This window comes from Melitaea cinxia, chromosome 7 (assembly GCF_905220565.1).
Source record: "Melitaea cinxia chromosome 7, ilMelCinx1.1, whole genome shotgun sequence".
Taxonomy (NCBI): domain Eukaryota; kingdom Metazoa; phylum Arthropoda; class Insecta; order Lepidoptera; family Nymphalidae; genus Melitaea; species Melitaea cinxia.
The window spans coordinates 13,076,649-13,100,501 of NC_059400.1; the positions used below are offsets into that span (position 1 = coordinate 13,076,649).

General features: G+C 34.0%; 3 protein-coding genes across 7 annotated transcripts; all 3 read left to right on the plus strand.

The window, feature by feature from the left end:
* The first annotated feature begins 79 nt into the window (after positions 1-79).
* Positions 80-16,739, plus strand: LOC123655006. Of its 4 annotated transcripts, none has more exons than XM_045590857.1 (5): positions 80-175; positions 13,405-13,491; positions 14,155-14,206; positions 14,422-14,490; positions 16,538-16,739. In XM_045590857.1, the coding sequence occupies exons 2-5, from the start codon at positions 13,418-13,420 to the stop codon at positions 16,658-16,660; spliced, it is 318 nt and encodes a 105-aa protein (XP_045446813.1). In that variant the 5' UTR covers positions 80-175; positions 13,405-13,417; the 3' UTR covers positions 16,661-16,739. The 4 variants fall into 4 exon arrangements, with proteins under 4 accessions (XP_045446813.1, XP_045446811.1, XP_045446810.1 ...); XM_045590855.1 differs by lacking the exon at positions 80-175 and adding an exon at positions 13,193-13,228; XM_045590854.1 differs by lacking the exon at positions 80-175 and adding an exon at positions 13,211-13,299.
* LOC123655007 lies at positions 678-23,221 on the plus strand. 2 transcript variants are annotated; one of them, XM_045590860.1, is made up of 5 exons: positions 678-794; positions 21,594-21,680; positions 22,023-22,065; positions 22,351-22,422; positions 23,017-23,221. In XM_045590860.1, exons 2-5 carry the CDS (start codon positions 21,610-21,612, stop codon positions 23,131-23,133), a joined length of 303 nt encoding a protein of 100 aa, XP_045446816.1. In that variant the 5' UTR covers positions 678-794; positions 21,594-21,609; the 3' UTR covers positions 23,134-23,221. The 2 variants fall into 2 exon arrangements, with proteins under 2 accessions (XP_045446816.1, XP_045446815.1); XM_045590859.1 differs by lacking the exon at positions 678-794 and adding an exon at positions 21,067-21,180.
* LOC123655004 lies at positions 787-3,680 on the plus strand. The gene is made up of 4 exons (XM_045590853.1): positions 787-972; positions 1,289-1,331; positions 1,647-1,715; positions 3,404-3,680. Exons 1-4 carry the CDS (start codon positions 902-904, stop codon positions 3,593-3,595), a joined length of 375 nt encoding a protein of 124 aa, XP_045446809.1. The 5' UTR covers positions 787-901; the 3' UTR covers positions 3,596-3,680.
* Positions 23,222-23,853: the final 632 nt, after the last annotated feature.

Sequence of the window (23,853 nt, forward strand, 5' to 3'; positions counted from 1 at the left end):
TTATTTTTGTGTCACTGCTTATCGTAATTATTGTTTTGTATATTCTTTACTTAAAATGAATCATTAAATAATCTTTAAGCGTGTCGTAAACTTGATCATTTTGGTGTTCTAAAGCATAATAGAATTATAAAAAATTGCCTTAGTGTAAAGAATGCGTGTGCCAGAGTGCTTCCGGGTAGAGTATATTGTTATGTTATATTAATTAAAAAATGTCTATAACTTTCATATTCATGCGATGCATATATTCAGCCATATCTAATGCAACTGTTGGCATTAATAGAAACGGTATTATTTGAATCAGTGCGGTAAAGTATTAAATATAAATAATTCAGAAGTGAAGAAATTTGACCTTTATGTGATAAAGTAAATATGTATAGTGTCAGTTTATGGCAATTTATTGTTTATATAAACGTCGAGTGCCAACTTATAGATGATCGCGCTTTTTTGTCTAATTCAGTACTCACTCTATTGGTTTAAAGTATTTCTGAAGTATTTAATTTTTTATGTTTATGTAAGTTCGTTGTGTTTGTTTATTTCATGTGGAATATTCCGCAAATATAATGCAGACATATTTATATTTATATTTATATAACAAGTAATGATGATGGTGGTGGAAAATTTTCGTACTCACAATAACAACCGTTATCAATTATAATTAGGAATGAGATCTGATAACCGCTTTTAATAATCTACGAGGCACTGTGAATTACCCTTTTTTGCAACTTAGTGTTGCGTAAAAGCCATTTAGATGTTTGTGTTTATTTGGGCTTTCGTGTTTGTTTGTTTTTTTTTTGGTATATTTTTATTATTTATTACGTTCAAAAGGACGTAAAATTTTTTACGTTACTATTAATTTGAGTAATATTAAATACTTTTCATTATTTTCAGGTAAACTACTAAAATGGTTAAAGTAATTGTACTAAAATTTGTCTGTTATGCGCTTGCGGCCTTCGCTACAGCTAAACCCTTAAGGTTCGTATTATTCTTTGTCCTTACGTTGGAATCTATTTAAGACTTATTTATGTCTTGAACACGTATCTATTGTCTTGTCTTTTTCGTGTTTTACATGTTCTGGATTCGCATTGAAATTTTATAAATTATTTTTTATAAATTATCGCATCTTAGATCAAATATTTACGTACCTATATATTCTAATCTGTCATCATTTTAATTCCTCGTATTATATTTGAAACTTCATGTAAACTTTACTCGTACTCGTACTCCTTGTGCATTTTAAAATTATGCGTTAGTTTACTGTTGTGATGTCATCCTTTTTTTGTTCTTTCAGTCATGAAGAGTCACCAAAGCCAGAAACAAATAATATTGTTGAGGTAGGTGTAGTAATGACTGATCTTTACAATTTCAGTTCAAACGAAACCATTTAAAATGTATTGTTGCTTACAGAAGTAAAACACGTGTACTTTTCTGAAACCTGTCTTAGTGTTTTTCACTAAACGCTTAACCTAATATATATTTCAACCGTATTTTCTGATGTCAACACTTTGTAACTAACAGTAAATAGAAAAAGTGTTATATAATGATAAAGTGTGTTTTAAACTTTTAGTATAATGATTAAAACGCAACTAACAAAAATGTTGCAGAAAATTTCGTATATTATACTTATTGTATATGTTTATATATTACAGACGCAAACGCAACTCAGGAGTTTAAAAGTAATTCTTGGAGAACTACATCAAGCAATCGGAACGATTCTTGTAAGATACGTCTTTATCTCATTTATAATTATCCTAACTACGACATCCTAACAACATTAATATTGCCTTAATTTCTATTGATAGTCTGTAAATAGCAAAAAGGTAAATGTACCTATATTTACTACTTACTATAAGTGAGAGTTACGTTGCATCTACAACATCCGTTAAGCACTATCTTAATTTGTAAGGTTGCAAGTAAAAACAAATTTTGAATAAAACAAAAGCTTCGCTTTGGCGAAGAACTAAGCAGAAACGATAACATTTGTGTTTTAAGACAAATTTATGACAATCGTTTGATTTTATGTATTAAAGAAGTTTTTGAATCTATGTTGTCAAAAATTGTATATCTCATCCACTGTCCTGCGCCTACTTGAATTAGGACTCTTGTAACATCCAACTTGTAACATCCCACTGCTGAGCATAGGCCTCTTTCCCCATTTTCCCAACGATCGGTGCTTAATCCACCACGCTGCTCCACTGTGAATTGGCGAATATATTCCCTACTATGAGTAATGAACACTATCTATATTGCTATCTATAGGTGTATATGATAACAACCGGAACCAACAGCCTAACGTATTCTCCGAGGCCCGATAGGGAGACCCATAAGGACAGACATCCAAACTGGAAACAAATATTTGTAAAAGTACAAATAAATAACCATCTCGCGCAGGAATCGAACCCGCGAACCGCCGGTGTGTAGACCTACACGGCACACGCACCACTGCACCAAAGCGCAATAAATCAATATGAACTTAGCTGCTTAACGACAAATTTCTTTATACAATTACTTGATTAGATTCGTCAAAGAAAACTAATTGCTATATTATATAATTGCTATATTATTTCTAGATCGAGACAGTTTTAGAATGAGTATAAGTTATATAGTCTGGTTTGTTACTATACTATTTTTTCTAGACTAAATTACCTGTCCATGAGCTTGCCTAGTTATTTGATTCATTCATTAATTCCGGGTCGAGGTGGCGAATGCTAGCGCGACCCTATCTCGCCACACCCAGGCGGATGACTGCTCACACGTGATGGTTTTTAGTCAGTAGGAGTCTGACATAACCCTCTGGTACCCCGTGCCGGAGGGTATCCACGATGGATTTTCACAACGTTAAAAAAAAGTTATTTGACTAATTCCTACTCTGCTTATTGTTCAACTATTTGTAAGAATAAATAACTAAAGCAATGCTAAGACTAGTCAAATAACTAGTTTTACTAACTAGTTTTGTGACGAGTTATTCAATTTTATTATTAACAAATAAAATAATTAATTGAATAATTAAATAGGCTTATAGCTTGAGTTACTGTTTTTGTTGTTTCTTAATTATTCCTTAAATCACTATTACCAATGCAAGACTAATTCCTTAATTGACTATGACCAGTATTCAACTTTTCATTAAATTGATTTTTCGACTAGTCTAACGGATAGTCTTCTAGTTAGGGTGATGGCAGGATTTGAGTTGTGTATGGGCTAGTTACACGTAGTTACAGTTTCATTATTAGCTGTCGACATGATTAATAAGCGTACAATTATTTGTTCGACTTTTTTTCATAATTTGCTAAAGATCTATATTTCCTACAATATGACAGTTTTGAAATTATTTGCTGAAATGTTCACTTGATTAGATGCGTGTTAATTATTATTGGTAAATAATCATTGACATTTATTACAATTTTAGGAACACATTGCGATGTACGATCAAAAAAGATTCAACGACGATAGCTGCAGACAAACTAACTGTATACAAGAGTACGGCAAAATTAATACGGTAACCATCAACAGTTACGATAGATACGGACAAACATACTGTATTGGTAACGGTAACGGCAACATTAATACGGTAACCGTCAACAACTACTGCCATTACTAACACCACTGATTATTTTATACTAATGGTAATTAAGCTGATTTATGTATAATTAGTGTGTATGATTAAATAAATGTTATAAAACATTGCCTATTTATTATTTAAACAAACAAAAAAGTGTGATTACAATAAGGAATTATGAGTTGACTAAGACTTTTTTTTCAAAAACAATATTGTAGACTGCAGTTTTTACCTATTACATTATAAATTGCGTTACATTCGATAATATATAACATAGGAACTATATTGCTCTAAGATATGGTGAACGAATTCACAATCACCTCTAATATAATCACCGGCTAAAGGATTGACATGCTAATTAGCGCTATAAAAACCAGTTATATCCATTCTGAGAGCAAACAAACACAAAACCTTACATATCAAATACAATGTGCTTGCTACGCATACGAAACCATAAAATGGTTACGGTTCTGTCAAAAAGCTCACTCATGCATAAAATGCGTGTATGGTCAATTTTGTTTTCTGTAATTTTAGTACTTTGAAAATGTGTAGTAGGGGGGGGGGGGGGAGACGCCAGACGATGCAGTTGTGGCACGACTATACGAAGACCCGGCGACACAGCGACGACAACAAGTTGAGAATGCGACGGCACGATTAAGGAGGAGGCAGTAGAGAGAGACTTAACGTAGGATAATCCTTATCCTAGTGGGGTGAAACTTTCTGAGAGCAACCGGTCAAAAGGCACAGTAGGGACACTCAATTAAGACCGTGCACGAACTAAGCGCTAGAGACTAGTACGTACCACCACTCACCAGAAGTGCATTTACCTATTTTGACATTTGATTGCCAGAAAGGTATATTTATTCTCCGTATAAATTTGATAGCATGATATAACTGAGTTCAGCGTCATCTAGTCACGGGTGCGTTACTTAAAAATGTCAATCTTATTTTAATAAGGTTTCTTAGAGTACGTAATAATTCAATCATTACAGCCTATACAGTCCACTGCTGGACATAGGCCTCCACAAGTTTACGCCAAAAATAACGTGAACTCATGTGTTTTGCCCATAGTCACCACGCTGGGCAGGCGGGTTGGTGACTGCAGGGCTGGCTTTGTCGCACCGAAGACGCTGCTGCCCGTCTTAGGCCTGTGTATTTCAAAGCCAGCAGTTGGATGGATTTTCGCCGACGATATTGTCATCTTTGCGGAGACGCTGGATGAGTTAGGCCAAATGCTGGCCGGCCTAAACGAGTCCTCCCGACGTGTCGGTCTCTGTATGAACTTGGATAAGACGAAAGTTATGTTTAACAACCAAGTCATACCGATACCGGTATCGGTCGATGGTACCCTTCTCGAAGTTGTTCAGGATTATATTTACCTAGGCCATACTATCCAACTAGGCCGCAACAACTTCGAGAAGGAGGCCGATAGGAGGATTCGGTTGGGCTGGGCGGCGTTTGGCAGACTCCGTCGAGTCTTCACTTCGAAGATTCCGCAATGCTTGAAGACAAAAGTTTTCGAGCAATGCGTCCTGCCTGTGTTAACATACGGAGCCGAGACGTGGACACTGACCAAGGGACTGGTCCACAAGTTTAAAGTCGCACAACGTGCAATGGAACGGGCTATGCTTGGGGTCTCTCTCAAAGACAGGATTAGAAATGAGACTATCCGCGAGAGAACGAAAGTAACCGACATAGCCCACAGAATTAGCAAGTTGAAGTGGCAGTGGGCTGGTCATCTGTGTCGCAGGACCGATGGCCGTTGGAGTAGACGGGTCCTAGAGTGGAGACCGCGTCTTGGCAAACGCAGTGTGGGACGTCCTCCGGCCCGTTGGACCGACGATCTACGTAAAATTGCCGGTGTAGGCTGGATGAGGATTGCGGAAGACCGGGATGTGTGGCGCGAACTTGGGGAGGCCTATGTCCAGCAGTGGACTGCGATAGGCTGAAGTGTGTGTGTGTGTGAGTTGGATGGTTATTCCGCCATCGGTCGGCTTCTTAAGTTCCAAGGTGGTTGTGGAACCTTGTTATCCCTTAGTCGCCTCTTACGACACCCACGGGAAGAGAGGGGGTGGCTAAATTCTTTAGTGCCGTAGCCACACAGCACAACGTAACGTAGTAATTATTGCAACTTTATTGTATTTTATGAAACCGCCAACAAAAAGTTGTTTCTAACTTTATTTGAAATATCGTAATAAGCTCGTGTATTCTATATGATGACTGTTTGCTATTATTATTATATCATTCGACAATTATTATATATTAGCTGTGCCCGCGACTTCGTCGGTGTGGAATTTAACAAAAAAGTAATTATTCAGTTCGCAGAGTTATAAAATAAATAAATTTCTAAAATAAAAGTAGCCTAAGTTACTCGCGAGCACAGCTGTCTGTGTATGATACATACAGTAATAAATATGTTTATGGAAAGTACAAAAAAGTAAAGGACTGGTAACCAAGGAAAACCTATGTGATTATTGTATATTCTGAGAATATTCTAGAAAAACTGTTTAACTTAATTATTTTGGTGTCCGAAAGCGTACCTAACAGAATTTAAAAAAATTGCCTTGGTGTAAGGAATGCATGTGCCAGAGTGCTTCCGGGTAGAGTAGATTGTTATTTTATATTAATTAAAAAATGTCTATAACTTTCACATTCATGCGATGCATATATTCAGCCATATCTAATGCAAGTGTTGGCATTAATAGAAACGCTATTATTTGAACCTGTATGATAAAGTATTAAATAAAAATAATTTAGAAATGAAGAGCTTTGACCTTTATGCTATAAAATAAATATGTACCTATAGTGTAAGTTTAAGACAACTTATTGTTGATATTAACTCGAGCCTTACCAACTTATAAAATATCGCGCTTTTTTGACTAATCCAGTTCTCACTCTATTGGTTTAAAATATTTCTGAAGTATTAATTTTTTATGTTTATGTAAGTTTGTTATGTTCGTTTATTTCATGTGCAATATTTCGCAAATATAATGCAGACATATTTATATTTATATAACAAGTAATGATGATGGTGATGGAAATTTTTTATACTCACAATAACAACCGTTATCAATTATTATTAGTAATGAGATCTGATAACACATTTTGAATACTCTTCGAGGCAGTGTGAAAAAACATTTTTTACAAAGGAGTGTTGCGTAAAAGCTATTTAGATGTTTGTTGTTTTTTGGACTTTCGTGTTTGTTTTGGTATATTTTTTATTATTTATTGCGTCAAAAGGGACGTTTGAAATTTTAGAAAAAAATGTTTTATGAGACCCTTTTCTAACCATCTTTATATGGGTTATGTTTTAAAAATTAAATTCTCGTGGTTTCGTACTATTAATTTGAGTAATATTAAAAACTTTTCATTATTTTTAGGTAAACTACAAATAAAATGGTTAAACTAATTGTACTATTTTCTGTCTGTTATGCGCTTGCGCCCTTTGCTACAGCTAAACCCTTAAGGTTCGTATTATTCTTTGTCTTTACGTTGATATCTATTTAAGACTTGTATGTCTTGAACACGTATCTATTGTCTTGTCTTTTTCGTGTTTTACATGTTCTGGATTCGCATTGAAATTTTATAAATTATTTTTTATAAATTATCGCATCTTAGATCAAATATTTACGTACCTATATATTCTAATCTGTCATCATTTTATTGTTTCGTATTATATTTGAAACTTCATGTAAACTTTACTCGTACTCGTACTCCTTGTGCATTTTAAAATTATGCATTAGTTTACTGTTATCTTGTCATTCTTTTTTGTTCTTTCAGTCATGAAGAGTCACCAAAGCCAGAAACAAATAATATTGTTGAGGTAGGTGTAGTACCAAGTGATCTATACAATTTCAGTTCAAACGAAACCATTTAAAATGTATTGTTGCTTACAGAAGTAAAACACGTGTACTTTTCTGAAACCTGTCTTAGTGTTTTCCAGTAAACGCTTAACCTATAAGTGTTATATAATGATAAAATATGTTTTAAATTGTTAGTATAATGATTAAAACGCTGCTAATAAAAATTATCCAGTTAATTTCGTATGTTATGTAGTATTTACTTATATATTACAGACGCAAACGCAACTCAGGAGTTTAGAAGTAATTCTTGGAGAACTACATCAAGCAATCGGAACGATTCTTGTAAGATACATCTTTATCTCATTTATAATTATCCTAACTACGACATCCTAACTACATTAATATTGCCATAATTTCTATTGATAGTCTATAAATAGCAAAAAGGTAAATGTATATTTACTGCTTACTATAAGTGAGAGTTACGTTGCATCTACAACATCCGATAAGCACTATCTTAATTTGTAATGTTCTACGTAAAAACAATTTTGAAACAAAAGCTTCTGAAACGTTCACTTGATTAGATATGTGATAATTATTGTCGGTAAATAATCATTGACATTTATTACAATTTTAGGAACACATTGCGATGTACGATCAACAAAGATTCAACGACGATGGCTACAGACAAACCTACTGTATTGGCAATGGAAACGCCAATATTAATACGGTAACCATCAACAACTACTGCCATTACTAATACATTTCATTGATTATTTTATATTAATAACTGACTTATGTATATTTTGTGTGTATAATTAAAAAATATTAAAAACATCGCCTATTTATTTTTTTAACAAACAAAAAAGTGATATTAGAATAAGGAATTATGAGTCGACTAAGACTTTTTTTTTCAAAAACAATATTGTAGACTTCTATTTTTACCTATTACATTATAAATTACGTTACATTCGATAATATATAACATAGGAACTATATTGTTCTAAGATATGGCAAACGTATTCACAATCACCTCTTATATAATCACCGGCTAAAGGATCGACATGCTAATGAGCTAATGATGTAAAAACCAGTTATATCTATTCTGAGAGCAAACAAACACAAAACCTTACATTCAAATACAACGTGCTGCGCATACGAAACCATAAATGGTTACCGTTCTGTCAAAAAGGTCATTCATGCATAGAAATCCGTGTATGGTCTAATTTTTTTTCTATTGTATTACTTTAACAATGTGTAGTAGGGGGGAGGGGGAGATTCCAGACGACGCAGTTGTGGCACGACGACACGGAGGATGACGACAGGTTAAGGATCCGACGACACGATGTGGATGCGGCAACACGACGACACAAAGAACGGTTAAGGAGGAGGCAGTAGAGATTGACTTACCGTAGGATAATCTTTATCCTAGCAGGGTGAGACTTTTTGAGAGCAACCGGTCAAAAGGCACACTCAATTAAGACCGTGCATGAACCAAACGCTAGAGACTAGTGTATTGACCAGAAGTTCATTTCCTTATTTTGACATTTGATTGACAGAAAGGTATATTTATTCTCCGTATAACTTTGATAGAATGATATAACTGAGTTCAGCGTCATCTAGTGACGAGTGTGCTACTTAACAATGTCAATCTTATTTTAAACTAGCTGACCCAGCGAACTTCGTATCGCCTAACACAAACTTTATCGTATGGTATTAAAGTTCAAATTGACTTTTAAGTATTATCACAAATCTTTTGTAGTATAGAAAAGCGTTGTTTTTAGACTTTTTCAGGAAATTTAATTTTTTTTTTTAACCGACTTCCAAAAAAGGAGGAGGTTCTCAATTCGACTGTATTTTTTTTTTTTTTTTTTTTTTTTTTTTTTTTTTTTTTATGTATGTTACATCAGAACTTTTGACCGGGTGGACCGATCTCGACAAATTTTGTCTTAATCGAAAGGTGGTGTGTGCCAATTGGTCCCATTTAAATTTATTTGAGATCTAACAACTACTTTTCGAGTTATATCTAATAATGCGTTTTTACTTGACGATTTTTTCGTCGACCTACGTTGTATTATACCGCATAACTTTCTACTGGATGTACCGATTTTGATAATCCTTTTTTTGTTGGAAAGGGGACATCCCTAGTTTGGTACCATGATAAGGAAACCAGGATCTGATGATGGGATCCTAGAGAAATCGAGGGAAACTTTCGAAAATCCGCAATAACTTTTTACTGGGTATACCGATTTTGATAATTTTTAATTTAATCGAAAGCTGATGTTTATCATGTCGTCACATATAAATTTTATTGAGATCTGATAACAACTTTTTGAGTAATCTTTGATAACGCGTAGTTACTTGACTATTTTTTCGTCGATCTACGTTGTATTACTACGTCGGTGTAATTGAAGTCGGTTATTTTTTCGTTTGCGAGCAAACACAATTATTTAAATTTTTCTCTCCGTAAGAACCATCCTCGTACTTCAAGGAATATTTTAAAAAAAGAATTAGCGAAATCGGTCCAACCGTTCTCGAGTTTTGCGCGTAGCAACACATTCAGCGACTCATTTTTAGATTTTAAATAAGGTTTGTTAGAGTACGTAATAATTTTAGCAACTTTATTGTATTGTATGAAACCGCCAATAAAAAGTTGTTCCTAACTTCATTTAACCCCCCGAAATAAGAAGCGTATTAGGATGGCAAAAGATGCTATGATGGGTCTTAACAACATTTGGAAGAAAAGGAGAATCGGTACCAGAACCAAGACGAGACTGGTACGAGCCCTTGTATTCCGTATCTTCCTCTATGGAGTTGAGACATGGACAATCCTGGCCTGTGAAAGACAAAGTATTGATGCATTCGAAATGTGGTGCTCGAGGGAAATGCTGAGAATATCTTGGACTGCGAAACGCATTAACGTATCGATCCTGGCCCAGCTCCAAAAAAAAAACCAGTTTGTCCACCACATGCCAACAACGCATTTTGTCATACTTCGGCCACACTATACGCAGAAGCGATGAAAATCTGGAGAGACTAATTATGGTGGGGAACACGGAGGGTAAAAAATCGTGCGGTCTTTCACCAACGAGGTGGACAGGCCAAGTTAAAAACTCATCTGTCACTAAGTTTTACATGGTCGTAAGAAACGCCATGGACAGAGACCGGTGGAGGCAAATCATCCGCTTCAGATGCAACCCTGATACTGACCACGATCCTCAAACATGAGGGACCGACAAGAGAGAGAGAGAGAAAAAACTTCATTTCAAATATCGTACGAAGCTCCACTCATAGACTAGGTCGTTTGTGCAGTTTGTTGTGTCCTTGCTTTCTGCTCCTTGGATAGCGAGCTCGAGTTTCGCCTGAGTCTGTATATTGTTTCTATACAGTTGGCTTTTACGTACAACATAAGCATTAAATTGCCGCTATGTGGTTACGGCAGTAAGGAATATCACCACCTCCTCTCTTTCCTAAGGTATAACACAGTTCCGCTACCACCTTGTAACAGTTAAAACCGACCGATAGCGGGATAACCATCCAACTGTTGGCTTTAAAATACACTGGCTGAAGACGGGCAGCATCGTCTTCGGTGCGACAAAGCCAGCCCTGCGGTCACCAACCCAGCGTAGTGACTATGGGCAAAACACATGAGTTCGCGCCATTTTTATCGCGAACTTGTGGGGGCCTATGTCCAGCAGCTGACTGCGATAGGCTGAAGTGATTAAGTTGCTTATATATATATATTTAGTAAATTGTGTTTTTGGAAATCATATTATAGTATGATAGTATGAACATATTTAAAACCAAACTAAAAAATCACATTATATCCTCACTATAGTAAATAAGAAAGCCTTCCAACGGCCCAGATGTTAAAACTGTATTCTTGCAAATGTATAAAAATGTCAATGTATCTCATTTTAAGTGAATGTTAAATTCTTATGAGAAATAAAGTTCTTTAAACCTATATTAAAATACGAATTACATATTTATAAAATATGAATAATATTTTTTTACCGACTAATAAAAAATATAAATAAATATGAAAATTAAAATAAAAATAATTAAAAAATAATACTGATAAAATATGAATAATATATTTCGATTTTACCGATACAATAATAAAAAATTAAAAAATAACAAGTGCAATTAGAAAAAAAAAGAAAAAATAATAATCGATCTGGAATCGATCTGAATTCGAATGGAATGGATCGCGACCGGCCGATTTCTCACCTGAGCTATTTCAACTTTATTGACAAGTGCAAAATTTACCGCCGTATTCTAAAGATATTGTAGCCATTTTTTCACTGTGTAAAAACTGGGATAAAACGACATGTTCTAAAAATGAATCCTAGCTTGAGTTAGTTTTCTTCCCCGAAATACCCTACATACTAAATTTCATGAAAATCGTTGGAGCCGTTTTCGAAATTCAGATTATATATATTCAAGAATTTCTCGTTTAATAGTATGAGACATATATTACTTTAATAATTCGTTAATATATCTGCAATGCATCTGCAAAAACCGTCTATAACGTTAAAAAAAGCGGAAGATTTTTATGTATAGTCTATGTATGATGGCTATATAGAGTCTATTGTATAGTCTAGCGATGACTGTTATTATTATTGCAATTTGTTATTATTATTATATCATTCGATAATTATTATATATTTTTATAAATCATATAATAATAATTGTGTTTGCTCGCAAACAAAAAAAAACGACATCAATTACATCGACAAGTAATACAACGTAGGTAGACAAAAAAAATGTCAAGTAAATACGCATTATCAAAGATTACTCCAAAAGTTGTAATCAGATCTCGATAAAATTTATATATGACCACATGATAAACACCGGCTTTCGATTAAATTAAAAATCATCAAAATTGGTACACCTAGTAAAAAGTTACGCGGACTTTCGAGAGTTTCCCTCGATTTCTCTGGGATCCCACCATCAGATCCTGGTTTCCTTATCATGGTACCAAACTAGGGATATCTCCTTTCCAACAAAAAAAGAATGATCGAAATAGGTCCATAAACGACGGAGCTATCCCCGAACATACATAAAAAAAAACATATATACGGTCGAATTGAGTAACCTCCTCCTTCTTTTGAAGTCGGTTAAAAAAAGTATATTCTGAGAATGTTCTAGAAAAACTGTTTAGTGAAAAAATATTTATTATTTTTGTGTCACTGCTTATCGTAATTATTGTTTTGTATATTCTTTACTTAAAATGAATCATTAAATAATCTTTAACCGTGTCGTAAACTTGATTATTTTGGTGCCCTAAAGCGTAATAGAATTTAAAAAAAATTGCCTTGGTGTATAGAATGTGTGAGCCAGAGTATTTCCGGGTAGAGTAGATTGTTATTTTATATTAATTAAAAAATGTCTATAGCTTTCACAATCATGCGATGCATGTATTCAGCCATATCTAATACAACTGTTGGCATTAATAGAAACGGTATTATTTGAATCAGTGCGGTAAAGTATTAAATATAAATAATTCAGAAGTGAAGAAATTTGACCTTTATGTGATAAAGTAAAAGTGTATAGTGTCAGTTTATGGCAATTTATTGTTTATATAAACTCGAGTCCTGCCAACTTATAGATGATCGCGCTTTTTTGTCTAATTCAGTACTCGCTATATTGGTTTAAAGTATTTCTTGAACTATTTAATTTTTTATGTTTATGTAAGTTCGTTGTGTTTGTTTATTTCATATGCATTATTCCGAAATATAATGCAGACATATTTATACAACAAGTAATGATGATAGTGGTGGAAAATTTTCGTACTCACAATAACAACCGTTATCAATTATTATTAGTAATTAGATCTGATAACAGCTTTGAATACTCTTCGAGGCACTGTGAGGTAACGTTTTTGAAACGGAGTGTTGCTTTTCTAAAGCCATTTAGAGTTTGTTGTTTTTTTTGGGCTTTCGTGTTGGTTTTTGATATATTTTTATTATTTATTACGTTCAACAGAACGTTACAAATTTTACGTTACTATTAATTTAAGTAATATTAAATACTTTTCATTATTTTCAGATAAACTACAAATATGGTTAAAGTAATTCTACTAATGTTTGTGTGTTTTGCGCTTGCGGCCTTCGCTACAGCTAATAAACTCTTAAGGTTGGTATTATTCTTTGTCCTTACGTTGATATCTATTTAAGACTTGTATGTCTTGAACACGTATCTATTGTCTTTGTCTTTTTCGTGTTTAAAAATTTTCATGATTCACAAAAAACTTTATCACCACCTTAGGTCAAATATCTACGTACCCACACATTACAATGTATTCTGTCATCATTTTACGTGAGTCTCCATGACAAATATATCTACACAAATAAATAAAATTGGAGTGTCTGTTTGTAATATTATAATAGCCGCTTTTCACTAAATGCATATGGATGTATAAACGGTACATATACCAAAATAACATTTTATACGACTTTTATCTGTCTGTTTGTTCCGGCTAATCTCTGAAACGGCTCGACTGATTTCGACAAGACTTTCACTGGTAAATAGCTGATATAATAAGGAGTAACTTAGGCTACATTTATTTTAGAAATGTATTTATTTAATAACCCGGAGAACTGAACAATAACATTTTTGTAACATTCCCCGCAGACAAAGTCGCGGGCACAGCTTATGTTAAATAAATTAAATAAATCATTTTAATTTCTCGTATTATATTTCAAACATCATATAAAATTTACTCGTACACTTACTCCTTGTGCATTTTAAAATTATGCGTTAGTTTACTGTTGTCTTAATATATTTTTGTTCTTTCAGTCATGAAGAGTCACCAAAGCCAGAAACAAATAATATTGTTGAGGCAGGTGTAGTAAGTGATCTATACTAACATATTATATTTTATTATCATATATATATTTTAGCCGTATTTTCTGATGTCAACACTTTGTAACTAACAGTAAATAGAAAAAGTGTTATATAATGATTAAGTGTGTTTTAAATTTTTAATATAATGATTAAAACACTACTAACAAAAATGTTCCAGAAAATTTCGTATGTTATGTAGTATTTGCTTATATATTACAGACGCAAACGCAACTCAGGAGTTTAGAAGTAATTCTTGGAGAACTACATCAAGCAATCGGAACGATTCTTGTAAGATACGTCTTTATCTCATTTATAATTATCCTAACTACGACATCCTAACTACATTAGTATTGCCTTAACTTCTATTGATAGTCTATAAATAGCAAAAAGGTAGCAAGTGCATATTTAAGTGTGAGTTAAGTTGCGCACTATCTTAATTTGCAAGGCTGTAAGTAAAAACAAATTTTGAATAAAACAAAAGCTTCTCTTAGGCGGAGACCTAAGCACAAACGATAACATTTGTGATTTAAAACAAATTTATGATAATCTTTTGATTTTATGTACTGGAGAAGTTTTTAAATCTATGTTGTCAAAAAATGTATATCATATCCACTGTCCTGCGCCTACTTAAATTAGGATTCAACCTGTAGGAGAACGAACGGAACTTAATCCACCACGCTGCTCTACTGTGCATTGGCGAATATATTCCATACTATGAGTAACGATCACTATCTATATGACTATCTGTAGATGTATATGATAACAACCGGGACCAACAGTTTAACTTACTCTCCGAAGCACAGTGGGGGGACCCACAAGGACAGACATCCAAACTGGAAACAAATATTCGTATAAGTACAAATAAACAACCATCTCGCGCAGGAATCGAACCCGCGAACCGCCGGTGTGTAGACCTACACGGCACACGCACCACTACACCAAAGCGCAATGAATCAACATGAACTAAACTACCAAAATTTTAACGACAAATTTTTTTATACAATTACTTGATTACATTCGTCAAAGAAAACTAATTGCTATATTATTTCTAGATCGAGACAGTTTTAGAATAAGTTATATAAAATAAAAGAGTGTGGCGCGTATGAATTTATAGTAAAAAGTAAACTTAAAAATCACTTTCATGATACTATTGTGACTTGATAGCTCTGATATACTCGATTGTGTGCATCTTTTTGTTTGATTTTTATGTGCTAGCTTGCTTCTAATAGGGTAAATGTGTAATTATTTTATATTTATCGTCTCATTGGTACTATATAGCATTGTCATAAACCTGGGTGGTTTTTTAATGCTAATTATAATAAATAAGTCACAATAATGTTTATTGATAAAAAAATTATATATATATAATAGTCTGGTTTACTATTATACTATTTTTTTCTAAACTAATTGCCTGTCCATGGGCTCGCCTAGTTATTTGACTAATTCCTACTCTGCTTATTCAACTACTTTTACAAATAAATAACTAAACCAATCCTAAGACTAATCACGTAACTAGTTTTACTAACTAGTTTGGTGACGAATTATTCAATTTTATTATTTTTTTGAATAACAGTTTTAAAATAATTAATGGAATAATTAAATAGGCTTATTTATAGCTAAAGTTCTCGTTTTTGTTGTTTCTTAATTATCCCTTAAATCACTATAACCAATGCTAGACTAATTCCTTAATTGACTGTTACCAGTATTCAAGTTTTCATTAAATTGATTTCTCGAGTAGTCTAACGGGTAGTTCAATAAAAAGTTACTTCGTTAATAGATTGAATGTCTACAAATCAGTATGATGACAGGATTTGAGTAGTGTTTTTAATATAGTGATATTAAAAACACTACTCAAATTCTGGTCGGCAAACAAGCGTACAGCTCACCTGATGGTAAGCGATTACCGTAGCTTATAGACTCCTGCAACACCAGAAGCATCGCAAGCGCGTTGCCGACCCAATCCCCAATCCCCCCTAGGAGCTCTGGTCACCTTACTCACCAACAGGAACACGATACTGCTTGAAAACAGTATTATTTTGCTATGATCTTCTGTAAGGTCCCCCAGTCGGGCTGCTCCATATTTTGAGCAGGAAATTCCTGCTGTGCCCTACCTGAGTTAAAAGTGTGTAAAAGTGTATAGGCTAGTTACACTTAGTTACAGTTTCATTATTAGCTGTACAACATGATTAATAAGCCTGCAATCATGTGTTCAACTTTTTGCATGATTTACTAAACGATCTACATTTCCTACAACTTGACAGTTTTAAAATTGACTTGATTAGATACTTGATATTTATTATTGGTAAATAATCATTAACATTTATTACAATTTTAGGAACACGACATGATGTACGATCAAAAAAGAGTCATTGAAGATAGCTACAGACAAACCTTCCGTATTGGCAAGGGAAGCAGCAACATTAATTATGAAACAGTCAAAAACCACTGCCAAGACTAACACATTTCATTGATTATTTTATATTAATGGTAATTAACTAACTTGTGTATATTTTGTATGTATAATTAAAAAATTATTGTAAAACATCGCCTATTTATTTTTTAAACAAAGTACTTATATATTTTAAACAAGTGTAGTAGGGGGAGGGGGAGACGCCAGACGACGCAGTTGTGACACAGAGATACGGAGATACAGAGACGACGACAGGTTAAGGATGCGACGACGCGATGTGGATGCGACGACGCGATGTGGATGCGACGCCACGACAACACGATAAACGGCTAAGGAGGAGGCAGTAGAGAGGAACTTAGCGTAAGATAATCTTTATCCTAGGCGAGACTTTCTGAGAGCAACCGGTCAAAGGGCACACTCAATTAAGACCGAGCACTAACTAAACGCTAGAGACTAGTGTACACCAGAATAGCATTTTCGCAAAATTTCCAGTGTCGCTTTACCAGCCTTCCTATCTTCTGTCCATTGTTCAGCAAATCTCATAAGTAAAATTTTAAGGGCATCCCCTTCAAACTTTGAGATTGCTGGTTTGGAAGAAGCCAGAAACGCTTTCTTAATTGCATGCCCAGGTCAAAATCTTGCAGTTTCTCCAAATTCACAGAGGAGCTGGGACGACATAAACTGCAAATTGACTTATAACAATATTTTAAGCTGTAGTACAGGTTCGGCGCGTGCTAGGCTTTTGGCCGCGGGTACGCATGAGGCCGGCTACTGCCTTCACGTGTACCCTTCGTCAAATACAGGAACATTTCTTGAGCCTGACACGCTCCGAATCGCAACCTGTCTACGGTTTGGGGTTCCGGTCTGCGCTCCTCATAAATGTCCCTGTGACAGTGATGTCGACAAGCTAAGACGTCACGGTCTGACATGGCTAAAAAGCACAGGCCGCTTCTCGAGACATGCCGCACTTAACGATATCATACGCCGGTCCCTTGCCACCGTTAACGTGCCAAGTCTACTTGAGCCGACTGGTATTGCAAGAGACGATGGCAAGAGACCGGATGGTATGAGTTTGATTCCATGGAAGACGGGCCGGGTGCTGGTATGGGATGCAACCTGTTCAGACACGCTGGCCCCTTCCCGTATACATGGAACCAATGAAAGAGCTGGTGCGGCTTAAAAAACAAAAGCAGACAAATACAGGGGTCTAGGCTCTGAATATGATTTTGTCCCATTCGGTGTCGACACCCTTGGTCCGTGGGGTCCTAGCGCTATAAGACTTTTTAAGGAAAAAGCAAAAAAGGTTATTCGACGTCACAGGAGACCGAAGAGCTGGCAGCTACTTCGGACAAAGAATTAGTCTAGCTATTCAAAGAGGGAACGCTGCCAGTATCTTCGGAACCTTGTCTAAAGGGACTCCTTTTAACAATATTTATTAGTTATTATATTATGTATATATTTATACTTAAGGTTTTTTAGTTTAATGAAATTTATCTTATTATAACTATTATTATATCTTTTCATTCCTAATTAAATGTACATATTAAAAAAAAATGCATTTCCTCATTTTGACATTTGATTGCCAGAAAGGTAAATTTATTCTTCATATAACTTTGATAGCATGAATTAACTGAGCGTCATCTATTGACGAGTGCGTTACTTAACAGTGTCAATCATATTTTAATAAGGTTTGTTACAGTACGTAATAATTTTTGCAATTTTATTGTATTTTATGAAACCGCCAACAAAAAGTTGTTCCTAACTTTATTTGAAATATCGTACTAAGCTCCACTCATAGGCTAGCTGGTTGGCGCAGTTTATAGTGGCCCTGCTTTCTGCTCCTTGGATAGCGAGCTCAATTTTCGCCTGAGTCTGAGTATAACACATATATAGTATGTAGGCCTCCACAAGTTCGCGCTAAAAATGGCGTGAACTCACGTGTGTTGCCCATATTCACCACGCTGGGCAGGCGAGTTGGTGAGCGCAGTTCTGGCTTTGTCGCACCGAAGTCACTGCTGCCCGTCTTCAGCCTGTGTATTTCAAAGCCAGCAGTTGGATGGTTATCCCGCCATCGGTCAGCTTTATAAGTTCCAAGGTGGTAGTGGAACTGTGTTATCCCTTAGTCGCCTCTTACGACACCTACGGGAAAAGAGGGGTGGCTGTATCCTTTATTGCCGTAGCCACACAGCTTTGTTTTGTAAAAACGATAAAATTATAGTGAATAAATACATGCTGAAATACATGCTGAAATACGTATTTATTAATTTTTAATCAATAGTCCATAAATTAACCGTTTGTCTAGCGGTTTTTGAGATTTCGTGATGAGTGAATGACTTAACGATAATACAGACATACAACATCGGAGACTGTTTATATATAAAGTAAGAGAGATTACGTTAAACTGAAAATACTGGTTTCAACCATAGGCTCTTGTAAGCGATGATCACTTAAAGTACGGACATTATACACAAAGTTGAAAATAGGCCACTCAGTGGATTTGCCTCCAACTCTCTTTATGTACGTACGGAAATATCCTTGCCATCCATAAAAAATGATCCAGCAAAAACACAGATTCATTGTAAAATATACAAATAGAACATAAATATAAATTTTAACTGAAGTAAAGCACAGCAGGAAATATTCTTCTCAAAATCTAGAGCAGCCCATCTGGGGAAGTAGCTCGACTTTGCAGAAGATCACAGCAAAATAAAACTACTTTCAAGCAGTGTTTTGTAGTAAATAAGGGGATCAGAACTCCTATGGGGATGCAGCCTAGGCCGCATCACTCTTGCCATACTTGTAGTGTTGCAGGCGTTTATAGGCTACGGTAATCGCTTACCACCAGGTGAGCCGTACGCTTGTTTGCCGACCTAGTTGTATGAAAAAAAATAATTAGAGCTCTTTCTTTCCTGTTATAAAAAAAGCAACATACGTTAATTATCACATTATTATTGAAACATTTATTTATACTCTGATTGTTTACATATTCTGATTATCTATATTTGGTTTGTCTGTCTGCCTCAGTCTGATTGACTATAGAAGATCTTCTATTAATATTTATAAGGTAACTAGTCAATTTTGTGCTAGTTTAATTACATAACCAAGAAAAAACCTTTGTGTTTATTTTATATTCTAGGACTTTTCTAAAAAAAACTGTTCAGCGAAAAAATTATTGAAAAAAATATTCCAATTAAAAGATACTTACAAATTCATGCGATGCATATATTCAGACATTTCTAATGAATCTATTGCCCTTAATAGAAACAGCTATATTTGAATCCGTACGATAAAGTATTAAATAAGAAATAAATAAATAAATAGAATAAAAATTTATTTATTTCTTCAAGACTCATCAACGCAAGGTACAAAGCAAACTATCTAGCGTACCTACGTACATTTTGTTAAAATGTTCGTGTACCCGCAATTACAGATGGCATTTACGATACTGACGCTCGGATAAAATTAATTAAACTAGTGGTCGCCCAGAGGTTAAAATTCGACGATAATTAAAATTTTAAATTTAAGAAAACCAAAGAATAATGAAAATAAAGAACCTTTTTTTTTAATTTTTCATTTTCAACAACAGAGCATAATATGCGCGTGTGTGTCAAATATGTGGTGTGTGTAATGTTTTTTTTTTTTTTTATTGATTTAATATATTTTATGCACAATTTAAAAAATATTAGCATTCTGCACTCTTTCTCTATATAAAGTATCGCTTCAGCCTGTAATATCCCACTACTGAGCATAGGCCTCTTTCGCCATGTAGGAGAAGGATCAGAGCTTAATCCGCCACGCTGCTCCAATGCGGGTTGGCGGATATATTTACTACTACGAGTAACGATCGTTATCAGGTGTAGATAATAAACAACCGGGACCGACGGCTTAAAGTGCTCTCCGTGGCACGGTGGGGAGATCCACTAGGACTACACAAACACCCAGACCACGGCAAACACCTGTATGGCCAATACAAATGTTTGTCATGTGTGGGGATCGAACCCGCAACCGCCAGCGCAACAGGTACAATCCATGGCTGTAACCGCTGCGCCAACGTGACGTCATATAAGTGTAATATAAAGTATAAGTGTACGAAATTCCATACTCCTCCGTCCGCGCAATTTTCGTAAAAAGGGGTACAAAGTTTTTGGTTCGCGTATTATTATATTAATTAAATAGTAATACATATTTTTACATATAGTCACATTTAAAAATTTTCAAAACGATTAGGTATAGATTATTAAGAATTAATAGTCAGGCTAACTTAATAATTTAACAATTTCTTAGGTCTTTAACATAATTAAATATTTTTAAATATATGTATCATATCAAACAATGATAAAAAAAAAAACAGAAGCGAAGTAATTTGACCTTTATGCGATAAAGTAGATACATAAGTATGTATTAAATAAGTACCTATGTAATAAATTGCATATATAAACTCTAGTCTCACCAACTTACAACATTTATTGTGGATATACCACATTTAATGTGAATATCGCGCTCATTTGACGAATTCAGTACTCGCTCGGTTAAGAGTATTTTTGAACTATTTAATTTTTTATGTTAACGTAAGTTCGTTATGTTCGTTTATTTTATCTGGAGTATTCCGCAAATATAAGATAGATATTTGTATTTATACAACAAATAATGATGGTATTATGGTGGATAATTTTCGTTCTCAAAATAATTACAGTTACCGCTTATTGGTAATGAGATTTGGCATTAACAGCTTTGAAAACGCTTCGAGGCACTGTGAAATAACATTTTTTGCAACGGGAGTGTTGCGTTAAAGCCATTTAGATATTTGTGGTTTTTTGGGCTTTCGTGTTTGTTATATTTATTAATTATTGCGATCAAAAGTTAAAAATTTTAGAAAAACGTATATTATCAAACCCTTTTTTAACCGCCTTTATTAATTTATGTTTAAAAATTAATGTGTTGGTTATGTTTTAAAAATTAATGTTTTGTGATTACTTTTCAGGTAAACTACAAATAAGATGGTTAAAGTAATTGTACTGTTGTTTGTCTGTTTAGCGCTTGCGGCCTTCGCTACAGCTAAACCCTTAAGGTTCGTATTATTCTTTGTCTTTACGCTGGTATCTATTTAAGACTTGTATGTCTTGAACACGTGTCTATTGTCTTTGTCATTTCCGTGTTTTACTTTGTTCTGGATACGCACGAAATCTTTATAAATTATTTTTTTAATTATCGCATCTTAGATCAAATATCTACGTACCTATTATGTTCTGTCATATTAAATGTCTCTGTACGTTATATTCCGACATCATTTTAATTTTTCGTCTTATAATTGGAACTTTGTATAAAATTTACTCGTACTCGTATTCCTTGTCAATTTTAAAATTGCGGGTTGAATTACTATTGTCTTAACATTCTTTTTTTGTACTTTCAGTCATGAGGAGTCACCAAAGCCAATAAACAATAATGTTATTGGGGTAAGTGTAATAATAAACCTCTAATGTTTCAGTGCAAATGAAACCATTTAAAATTCGTTGTTGCTTATAGAAGTAAAAAACAAGTATTTTCCTGAAACCTGTCTTAGCCTAATACATATTTTCACCGTATTTTCTGATGTTAACACTTTGTAACTCACAGTAAATGGAAAAGGTTATATAATGATAAAATATGTTTTAAATTATTAGTATAATGATAAAAATGCTACTAACAAAAATCTTTCAGAAAATTTTGTATGTTATATAGTATTTGTTTATATATTACAGACGCACACGCGACATAAAAGGTGTTTAATTGACTTATTTGAAGGAGTACGACACGCAGTCCGATCGCTTATTGTAAGATACGTCTTTATCTCATTTATTATTATTCTAAGTACGACAATAAGTACATTAATAGTTCATTGATTTCTACTGATAGTTAAAAAACAGTAAAAAGGTAGCAAGTGTAGCGTAGATATGTATATTTAAGTGAGAGTGAAGTATCATCTACGACATTAAAGTATTATCTTAATTTCTAGGTGTACGTAAAAGCAAATTTTAAATAAAACAAAAGCTTCGCTTTGGTGGAAACCTGAGCACAAACGATAACATTTGTGTTTTAAGATAAATTTATGATCATCGTTTGATTGTATATATTGAAGAATCTCCCGTGAGCATGGTTGCTGTATAGTATTCGAAACGTCAGACATCTAAAAAACATAAAGCGTGATAAAATCCGAAAAAAATATTTCATTATAATGAATAAAATTCGCGTAAACATCAAACAACAATACACTAAAGAAGTTTTTAAATCTATTTGGTCAATAATTATATATCTATATTACCTACAAATTTACACTTTCAAAATTATTTGCTAAATCGTTCACTTGATAAGATACTTGATATTTATTATTGGTAAATAATAATCATTGCTATTTATTACAATTTTAGAAAGATGTCAGAATTCTCCACTACGAGCGTCACCGACGAAGACACAGACAATTTCTGCAAGTTGGCAACGGAATTAACAACACTAATCATATAAACAACCACTACTACCTTAACTAAGACATTTTATTGATTCCCTATTTTATATTAATCTCATTTCACTTAATTATGTATATTTTGTGTGTATGATTAAAACATTATTATGAAACAACGCTTATTTATTTTTTAAACAAACAAAAAAGTATAAATGGAATAAGGAGTTGTGAGTTGACTAAGTTTTTTTTTTCAAAAACAAGACTGTGGGCTGAAGCTTTTACATGTATGCTGTATTTATTACATTATAAATTGCCTAAATTATCTATTTTTTTCCAAATACTAACTTTATTTGAAATATTGTACTATGCTACACTCATCTCTACATCTATCTCGTTGGCGCAGTTTGTAGTGGCCCTGGCCCTGCTTTCTCCGCGGGTTAGGAGTTCGATTTCCGTCTGAATATGTCTGGGTATATTATTTGTATTTATATATGTATAATTTCTATACAGTCGGCTGTTACATATATATAACATAAGCATGAAATTGCTATTCATAGTAACAGACGACCGTGTGTTTATTTCATATGATATTGGAACGAAGTTCGTTAAGAAAAAGTTCCATAAGAAAAATATATAACGGAAGTGACGTAATATCAGTCACACGACTGTGTAATATGACGTTTGTAAAACCGAACTCATTTTACATTAGGAGCTTTAAATAGTTGGCGTTTTTTGGTAAAATAATGAATTAAAATAGCTATCGTTGGGGTGTAGTGTCTATTTGTTAAGTCCATTTTTATAAGTC